We start from the raw sequence: 10,354 nt of genomic DNA, 5'->3' as shown, positions 1-10,354 counted from the left end.
AAACGGTAACATGTTCTATTTGTATTTGGTATAAGGTGCTAATCAATGTAAAAAAATAAATAAATAGATAAACAACATTATGATTAAAAATATTAAAATGAAAAAAATGGGTTGGACATATCTCCTTAATCTCACACGAAATAGAAAAATATATTTCTCTAAGCAGAATATTGATCCATGTCTGCACAGTGTTATATGTTTAGAGTTGGCGTGGCTTACAGCATTACAGTGGGGACCACAGCGATTTTTAGCAGTAAAATATAAAATTAAAAATGCATACATTGTATCAGGATCTGAAAAGTGAAGTCAATGCAAAAGTGCCATAAACGTTGTCATTAATGATCACCAGGGGAAAAGTGCAAGCATTATTAATCAAATCAACAGCTGCCTCATCATATCTGCTTTCAACTTTAGGCATTGTTACTTCCTTATTTACTGACCCTTACCTTCCTTAATGCATTGTTAATGGATAGTACAGGGCCGCTGACATACAATTGGGGTAGTTATAGATATTATGCATTTCTGAAAGAGATATGTAGCCATAATTACACTTTTTCACTTAGCAAAAATAACTGCAAATGTGTCAGACTCCTGACTAAAAATGCACTACTTGCTAATACATGAAAATGAATATTAATATAGTAAACCAAATTAAGGCAGTTGAGCCCATTTATCTTGATAAAGTAACCTACAGCAAATTTATAACAAGACACAAGAAGTAAATGTAGGCTATTTTTCTTGTATACGCATTCTGTGTAATCTACAACCTGCACAACGATACGTATTTAATCTAACTTTAACTGTAGAAATAAATAGTAAGTAAGTCAATCGGATCCTAGAAGTGGGTAGGGCTTAAATATCCCAGCGTCAGTGAACGCTCCCAAGAACATCGGCGGGTTGTCTCCCGCTCTACCCACGTGACAGCCTTCCTTTCCTCTTATTGGCTGTTTTGAAAATACATCCCGTGAGCTCATTGGACTGTTTTAACCTGCTGCTGCACTCCAGTCATTTCAAAAGAGTCCGGGAGCGGTCCAGCGGCAGTTTGTTCGTGTCTGTAAAAAACGAGGCACAAACAGGTAATTTTTTATATTTGTCAGTACAAGTGAAATTAAAATTTTACATTTAAAAGACTCCTTAGCTAATGCGGAACATGAACGCCCGACACAACGTGTCTTAGCAGTTAGCATGACATTCAAAAAAGGTGCCTTTGATGGCTAAAAACTTTGTTAAGCTAACGTTAGTGGTCCTCTCTTGGTCGTTAATCAGAAAAGCTAATTTCACGACTGCTTAATATCTAACTAGCCTTAAGTTACTAAAACGAGTGAAAGAGCGACGGGAAAACGTGCGAGCTGCTTAATGCAACAAAACTAACGTTTCCAAACGTCCCCGTTCGTATTTTGAGGTAGCCTGCTGTTCTGGCGAAAGGCCTGTCTGCATTACTGTAAGTGGGTAAATTAACGTGACATGAGTTTCCAGTTGGAATGATTTCCGTACAAGGTCGTGCGCGATACGAACAGGCTTGTTGTAAGTTCATTTTTAAATATTAGGCCGATCTAACCTAATCTCGACACTCAACAAATGATTAGATGTGTGTAAGCTGATCGAAGTGAATGCAGGTCCTCGGAAGTTGTTTACGTTACAGCCTGTTTTTCTCTTTCTGCTTTCAGGCAATAATGGAAGACTACCTGAAAATAGAGAAAATCGGAGAAGGTTAGTTTTAACCTATGGTTCATCTAAATTATTCACATGAAGCTCTACAAATGTTGATACTTCAAAAATGTGTAATTATGTGTGTAGTCAAGTTTTCTTGTGCATCTTGTAATCTCTGTTTGCTCAACAATCTCATGGTTATAAAGTTGTTCTAGTGTAACTTTTCTTTTGACAAGAATTACTTTGGTAACAAGTAATGATGTCCAGCAATTTGGAAGCTGCCAGCACATTTCATCCAGTGCTCGTGCTTTCCCCCAGGTACATATGGGGTTGTGTATAAAGGTAAGCACAAGGCAACGGGGCAAATTGTGGCTATGAAGAAGATCCGACTGGAGAGTGAGGAGGAGGGCGTTCCCAGCACAGCTGTCAGAGAGGTTTCTCTGCTCCAGGAGCTGAAACATCCCAATGTTGTACGGTAAGCTCTCAAGTTCTTTGTTTGATCTTAAAATCCTTTTGGTTTTTATAACATGAGGTTTGAATTTTTATATGTACAATACTTCTCTATATTCTCTGTATTGTCTGGTGCCCTTTGTGCAGCATGGAGAGACATGGTGTTGGTCAAACAATAGAAACTATTGTGAAGTTTTGAACATATGCATCAAGTTCATTATATAAATGCATGTGTAGCAATAGTTGACACTGCAGGATCAACAGGTTCAGTATTGTGCAGAGTGCCGGGAGAGGTCAAATAGTTGCTGCTCAGTCACATCTAATGAGAAAATGTACACATAAAGTATGAACTCATGTGTATTTGTGTGCGTAATCCAGACTCCTAGATGTCCTAATGCAAGAATCTCGTCTCTACCTCATCTTCGAGTTCCTGTCCATGGACCTGAAGAAATACTTGGACTCCATCCCCTCTGGCCAGTACATGGACTCTATGTTGGTCAAGGTAAGTATTACATTAATTCAGCGGTGCAATAGTTGCTTGAACTTGAAGCTTTTAAATCTGAGATGGGTTACGTTATCAGATAATATATTACATAATTGATAAGCCAAATTCTTAAAGTTACAGTGTGCAAAATGAGTAGATTGCAGTCTCAACCCTCCCAATTCAGGTGCTTTGTGTTACATTTTAAGGTTTTGTGTCATTTGGCTGCTGGTCAGCTCATCTAAAGATCTGCTCGTTCTCCAACACTGTTCAGAGCTACCTTTACCAGATATTGGAGGGCATCTACTTCTGTCACTGTCGCCGAGTGCTCCATCGTGACCTGAAACCACAGAATCTGCTGATTGACAACAAGGGCGTTATCAAACTGGCAGACTTTGGTTTGGCTAGAGCCTTTGGTGTTCCTGTCAGGGTCTACACCCATGAGGTAAGGATCCTTGCTCGCAGCTCCTGGGATATGCAGGCCACTGCATCTCAAACCATTTATTTTACTTTTTCTTGTAATTTTAAAAACCAAGAAAAATCCTTACAGATTTAGACCGACTCTGTACAGGTGACCCTCTGGGGTCGACAGGCGCCCCGGTGCACTCAAATCACATGACCAATCTACGATGTGTCGCTTCAAGGCACTCCTGTTGAAAGTGAGGACTTCAAACTATGTACCAGTTTTGAAACGCCGCATAAAACCAGAGTTGTGATTTTGCGTGATGCTTTTTCTTGAATGTTATTGTCACATTTAGCACAGGAAGAAACAGTAAAAGCATAATTTATTTTTCTATTTATCATTTTATTTTTTCTCTTTTATATTTCACTGCATCATTGTCGTGCATTTTATCATGTTTTGTGATGTTTTACACTGTTAAGCACGTTGTTGGAAATGTGCTGCATGAATAAACCGGGTCAGGCAGCATTTGTTTGTGAGAGGGGAGAGTTTTAGAGCGACGCACAAATAAACTGCCGTCTGCTTTGTAATCGTAGTGGTTCAGAAACAGGCTGCAAGCGTTTCATACAACTGTGTTACAAAATGTTATAAAGTTACAAAAACAATTCATTAAACATGTTTATGGTTATTATAAACTGTCAGAATGAGACCATGAGTGTGAATCCAGACATGTGAGAATGACATCAAACAAGGCGGCGCGACTAGTTTGTAAATCTGACACGGTCACAAACAGCCTGGTATGTCCTGCTTTGTGTTCCCAGGTTGTCACTCTTTGGTACCGGGCCCCAGAGGTCCTGCTGGGCTCACCCCGGTACTCCACCCCCGTTGATGTTTGGAGCACTGGGACAATCTTTGCAGAACTTGCTACTAAGAAGCCTCTGTTTCATGGAGACTCTGAGATAGACCAGCTCTTCAGGATCTTCAGGTAGACACAGCAAAAACATCTTCATGTGTTTAGGAACAATAGAAGCCGAAGTTTAGTTGAACTGCTGATTTCAATTTGAATTGAGAACGACGGGCAAATATGAAGAACTGTTGGTGCGAGACAATGTTACATTTACAGATGAGCTCAGCCTTTTGTGTGAGTGGGAGAGACGATTGGCTGAACCCGTGGATCTCATGTTTCCACGTGTGGTGTTCTTGTACTCACGAGGACTGGCTGTCCCTGCTTTGTGCCTGGCTCTTAAAGACTGCAGTCTGACTATGCACACAACTACTGTGTCTGCTGTGGGGCAACCAACTCTGAGTGTAGCTTATCACTGTTAAAGGAAAGGCAAGAAAATCACAATAAATAAGTACCAAGTGTATATACAGTATGTACAGAGCTGATGGCATTGATTAGGGCTGAGGTCTGGTTGTCAATGACCTCAGCGTCCTGGATCTCCTGTGGGAGGACAGAAGCTTAAACACCTGGTGTCCTGAGTGTGTGCAGGTCACCACAGTGATGGCTTTCCTCCAGGGAGGAAAAGAGGGGCCAGTAAGTGGAGATGCTGATGGGTTATAGGTCAGCCTTGCTGAAGTTTTAGTCTGCACAGCATCACAGCAGCCAGTTCAGGCTGCTTATGGTCTCTCTGGGTAGTGGAACGATTGTGGCTGAATTCAGGGATGGTGGGCTGAAGGACTGGGACAGTGATGCACTGATGATCTTAGTGAAGACCATGGAAAGCTGATGTGCACACTCGCTCAGGACCCTCCGCAGTCTTCCTGGGATCCACCACCCTAAGTGTGCACCTCGCACCATGACAGCTGAGCTGTGGCTTCCTTGAGTCTATTTACCGTGAGACATGTGAATAAATGGTTCGTGGTCGAGCACAGCGTCACCCTCAGCTGTCACGGTGTTTCTGGTGTTGTAGTGGGTTAGGTTCTGGACTGCCTTATACATCTGCCAGGTCTCTAGCTGCGTAGATAAAAAAAGTAATTAGGTGGAACAGCAACCTCACACGTGTGATTGACATGTCACAGTTAACACATCTGTTACCTGGTATTCTTCTACATCATTACTTCATCAGGATGAAGCCTTTGAATGTAAGTGTGTGTGTGTGTGGTGAACAACAACACATTGTTGTTATAGCAAACATAAGTGCTACATAGCTAGCTTAAACGCATAATCTGTTGTTGACTTGGTGTAGAGCCAGAGAAGTTGTGTTAATGTCACGTTGATGTCCTAACGTAGAGCTGACCGAGTCATTCCTACAGTTTGAGGCCGCCTGGATTGTGTGGAGAAGCAGGGATTGGTAAGATTAGGCCTGTAAGGCAGGGTTGGTGTTCACATCTGGTGCCGTACTCCACATTATTCTGGCAGCTATTTAAAACAACAACCAGTGTGTCTGTGTGTCAGATTTAAAACAGTCTGTTTTCTCTAAAGCTTCAGCTGTAGACTGTCTTTGGTGTTTTAACACTCTGTGGCTCATGGAAACAAACAAATGAACTGACCCTGGAGTCTTTGTCTTTTTTCCAGGACGCTGGGAACCCCAAACAATGATGTGTGGCCTGATGTCGAGAGTCTGCCAGACTACAAAAACACTTTTCCCAAATGGAAATCTGGCAACCTCTCATCCATGGTGAAAAACCTGGATAAGAATGGCCTGGACCTACTGGCGGTAAGGACAAAGGCAGCACCACAGCATGCTAATTAAACCTGGAATAGAATAGAATAGCCTTTTATTCTCATTGTACAGCAAAGTGTGACCAGAGGGAAGCAGGTCAGACACCTGGTCACCTCACCTGGTTTCCTGAGGCTGGAGGTGTTTCTTTCTGTCCTCGTGACAAAGTTGTGATGGTGATATTCAACCAGGCTTTTTGAAAAGTATCTGTGTGGGTGATTCACTATTGTTTGTTTTAACTCGACAGTCATGTAGAAATACTTGTGTCCCTCCCACGGGCCCCACGTATGATTGGTAGGAACTACTTTTTCTTCCGCCTTTCATAGTGAGATGTGAAATGCAGCTGTACTGTATCACGGCTCACGTGGGACTGAGTTGACAGTAAAGGCTGATTGTGTGTGTTTGCTCCATGTTCATGGAGAACGTGGAGCTTGATCACAGCTGTCTATACTTCAGTGTTATGAAGGGCATCATTTGAAATAAACTACTTTTGATTTTCCAAACACATGAAGTTCTTGTACAAAGTATCCGATTAGTATCAAAGACACTAGCTTGACTTTTACTTGGTAACAGATCAGAAAGGAAATCAGTGTCACGCATCATCGGGGCTTCAGAGGTCACCGCCATCACGGGCTGCACGTGGTCGTTAGTTTCTGCATGAACGTGAACATTTATGGAGACATCAGGTGGAAGAGCTGCTGTAAGAAACCAGGACACACGAGCACCTATGAAGCTTTACACAACGATGTGAATGCTTAATCAGTGTTCACATGAATAATGGAGCAGTCCTTCGCAGGTGACGCCACATCATTCATTTAACTAGAACAACATGCAGGTACAGAGCGCTGGTAAACCAGCGTTAGCAGCGGACTGACTTCTTTCTATATGAACTGGAACCTCGACTTACCGAATTAATTCGTTCCAGAGGGTCTTTCGTTAAGTCGAAGCACCTTTTTCCGTCGTGAGTGAGGCGATGCTGGCAGGAGACGACGTTCTTGGTGGAGGCTGAAGAAAGCACACGTACATAACATTATGGAATTTAGTTCTAAACTAAACTGAGTTCAATTCCACCATCAGGTCTTTCTGTGTGGAGTTTGCATGTTCTCCCCGTGTTTGCGTGGGTTCCCTCCGGGTACTCCGGCTTCCTCCCACCGTCCAGAGACATGCAGCTTGTGGGGATAGGTTAATTGGATAATCCAAATTGTCACTAGCTGTGAATGGTTGTCTGTCCCTGTGTGTTGGCCCTGCGACAGACTGGTGACCTGTCCAGGGTGGACCCCGCCTCTCGCCCTATGGCAGCTGGGATAGGCTCCAGCGACCCTGAAAAGGATAAGCGGAAGCGGATGGATGGAATTCTAAACTTCAACCCTTGGATGCACAACCTACCAGTACCTACACTCTTCCACGAGTGGGGTCAAAAATGACCCCAAATAGAAACAATGCATTTTGCTATAAACTCGGTTGTTATTCTTCAAAATCTTTAAAACAAAGAGTTGTTATATTTTCATATTTGAGGTATTCCTCATAAAACATGTTTGTGACATGAGGCCCTTTGTATTTTTATTAGTTTTTTTCATTAATTTTAAGAAATTGCAGTTTTTGTATCACTTTTGTATGCTTGCTCTGCATATACTGCAGAAGCTGGGTCTTCCCTCTGAAAGGCACAAGTTATTCATCCACTGTAACACAGTCACTGAGGATGAATTTCTGCCTGCAGTTGACCAGGAACAGGCCCCATACGTAGCTGAAAGCTGCCATGTGGTTTGTTTTCGGTCGGTAGGCTCTGGTCCTCTTGTCATCAAAGTGCAGGAAACGGCGAATATCTTTAAATCTTTGAATTGCCATAGTGGCCTTGTACAATGGGTTATAGAGGACTCCCAAAAAGCACACCGACTGGTACATCCCAGTTCTTCTCACTTCCTGCGAGAATGGTCAATCAAATGAACGCCAGGATGTTTGATTACATTTTTCCACTCTTTCCCCTGTCTGTGGCGACTCTTTGTGCCTCCATGTTTGTGCATGTGAGCACCTCTTCTATTATATTATCAGACATGAACATCTTCCATGCATCTACTGGGGAGACAGTACTAGACCCAGGTGCAAGCCCTGGCCGACTAATTCAGAATATTGTGGCTAGAGCAGTAAGAGGGGCTCATTCTGTTAGACTCGATATCCATTTCCTCTTCAGAGGACTCCTCTATGTCTGACTGGCCTGTAATGAAAAAATTAATAAAAATGCAAATGGCCTCATGTTACAAACATATTTTTATGAGGAATACCTGGAATATGAATATATTACAACTTTTTATTTTAAAGATTTTGAAGAAAAACAACCCGTGCATCTATGGGTTAAAACTTACATTTATGTTAATTAATGTACGTGCGTACACTGTGCAATGATATTTTCTCAAACTTGCTCATATTTGAATGAACGACAGGCTAATTGCAAAGGAAAAGCACACAAAGTAGTGCACTGCAACAACAATAGGTCTTTCACGTGGAACAGCGAAACGCATTTCATTACGCGGGTTTTTTGTCGTATCACGGGCGAAAATATTGCCGTTAAGTGCCCTGGTAACTTACATTTTTGGTTAAATGGGGTCTTCGTAAGCCGGGGTTCCACTGTATGTTTGTCTTGTTTCTATCTTGGAGGAATTTTGACCCACATTTCTTTACAATGTGGCCTCAGGTAACTAAGATCAGTGAGGATTTGTTATTGCACAGCGGTCCTAAGGTGATACTGCAGTACTTCTATGGTTACTGTCCTGTTGCCTCCTGTTAGCCGAGCTTCAGCTGTGAGACAGGAAGCAGCCACGTGCTGCTTTTGTTTCTGCCCCACATTCTGCTTTACCCTCAAAATTAAATCACATTAATTCAAAGAAATCAGTGATGATATTTCTTTGTATTTATTCAGTGAAGTTTGTCTTTGCCATCAGTAGCTTTTCAGTTTAAACAAAGTGAATTTCCTGATTTGAAGTGTTTGTCCTGATGATGGGGGTGTGCAGGGCTAGCAGAAGCAAATGGATGATTGTTGTTTTAGATTTCAAGTGGTTGTCGTGAATTGTGAAACAGCACGGCAGCATGCGCCGCGCTTTGCAGTCGCAGTGTGTTTGTTTTTCAGAGGTTTTCTTTTTTTGCCTTGTCTATGTCACTAAGAAACTAGTCACCAGGATCGTTTCTAGCATTATAGGTCAGCAGTGGTGACACAGCACAGTATTCAGTGTTAAAGATGTTAACCTGGAGCTGGTGCCAGTAGGGCTGCTCGATTATGGCAAAAATGATAATCACGATTATTTTCACTGAAATTGAGATCACGATTATTTGACGATATTTATTTAACCCTTTAAGACCTACTATAGAACCAAGTCCACCAGAGCTTATATTATTTTTTTACATGCTGTAGTGCCATTTGTGGGAGCATTTCAAGTTGCTATACATCAATACAACTGTTATAGCCCATATTTTAATAATATGTATGCATTAAGTCCATAGTAATTACATAAATTGCAAAAAAGTGCAATAAACTACAAAAAAAATTGAAAATCGCTTTTGTTTTGTTTACATATATTTCTACTTGGAGAAATTTAAGAGGTTTATCCCTCAAAACTTTAAATACAAAAAAGTTGCAAAAAATAGTTTACAACAACAGGAAATTTATTTTGAGTGTCTTCATAGTTTTATTTTGGAGATACAGCAATTTTTATATACTGCAGGAAAAACAAAAAACAATCCTATGATGCAAATTTGCAAAGAAAACAGCAGGTGCATCATTTCACTGTGGGAAGTGTTACGAACAGCTGATAGGAACGGCAAAGCGTGTTTCTGGAATATTATGTTTTTGTTCCTGCAAGCGCTTTTTATGCAATTTTTGCAAAGCTATATGTGGAACGAAACCGTGACCGAGGACAAGCTGATGGCATCAGATGTAAGTACAACTCCTCCGGTTTCATATGCAAAACAAATTATTGCGCTAGCTTACACGGTTCAGGTTCTACAGGGATTTTAAAATAGTTACGCAAAACGGAGCGTGCTGCTCTGACCGGCTTTAAAAGGTTAACAATGACTTTAAAAAATAATATAAAATAGTGTGCAACACCACTGACGTTTTTTTTTTTTAAACTCTCTTTTCAAACAACGGCAGTCACTCTCCAAATAACTTCTGCTTAGCTTTCCGAGCTTCCTTCGGGTCCTCTTAATCAGCGGTCTCCAACCTTTTTTGCGCCACGGACCGGTTTATGCCCGACAATATTTTCACGGACCGGCCTTTAAGGTGTCGCGGATAAATGAGGGAGGGGCTAATAATCGGCTCAGTCATTTTTAATGATCGTTGAAAGCCCAGATCGTAATCGTGATTAAAATTCGATTAATTGAGCAGCCCTAGGTGCCAGTTTCCAGTCCAGGAACTCCTGCATGTTCAGGTTTAATCGTCTGTTCTGGTCTCGTCTCTGTAGAAAATGCTGACCTACAATCCCCCCAAACGGCTCTCTGCCCGTGAGGCCATGACGCACCCTTACTTTGACGACTTGGACAAATCCACCCTGCCAGCTGCCAACATCAACAAAATCTGAAGTGCATACTGACTTTGCTTATTGACACATACCATTTGTGACTCTGTAAATATGTGTATGTGTATTTGTGTGTATCTGTGTGAGGAAAAAGTGTCAATCTTTAATAAAACTGCACTTTTTTTTCTTTTTTCCTGCTCAGTTA

General features: G+C 41.6%; 1 protein-coding gene across 1 annotated transcript; it reads left to right on the top strand.

Moving 5' to 3' along the window:
- Positions 1–932: 932 nt before the first annotated feature.
- Positions 933–10,354, top strand: cdk1 (cyclin-dependent kinase 1). The gene is made up of 8 exons (XM_005917041.3): positions 933–1,076; positions 1,668–1,710; positions 1,969–2,125; positions 2,479–2,602; positions 2,856–3,026; positions 3,803–3,966; positions 5,500–5,641; positions 10,096–10,354. The coding sequence occupies exons 2-8, from the start codon at positions 1,674–1,676 to the stop codon at positions 10,210–10,212; spliced, it is 912 nt and encodes a 303-aa protein (XP_005917103.1). The 5' UTR covers positions 933–1,076; positions 1,668–1,673; the 3' UTR covers positions 10,213–10,354.

This window comes from Haplochromis burtoni, unplaced genomic scaffold (assembly GCF_018398535.1).
Source record: "Haplochromis burtoni strain Fernald_Lab_line unplaced genomic scaffold, NCSU_Asbu1 Contig_22, whole genome shotgun sequence".
Taxonomy (NCBI): Eukaryota; Metazoa; Chordata; class Actinopteri; order Cichliformes; family Cichlidae; genus Haplochromis; species Haplochromis burtoni.
This window is presented reverse-complemented; position numbering and strand designations above follow the sequence as displayed.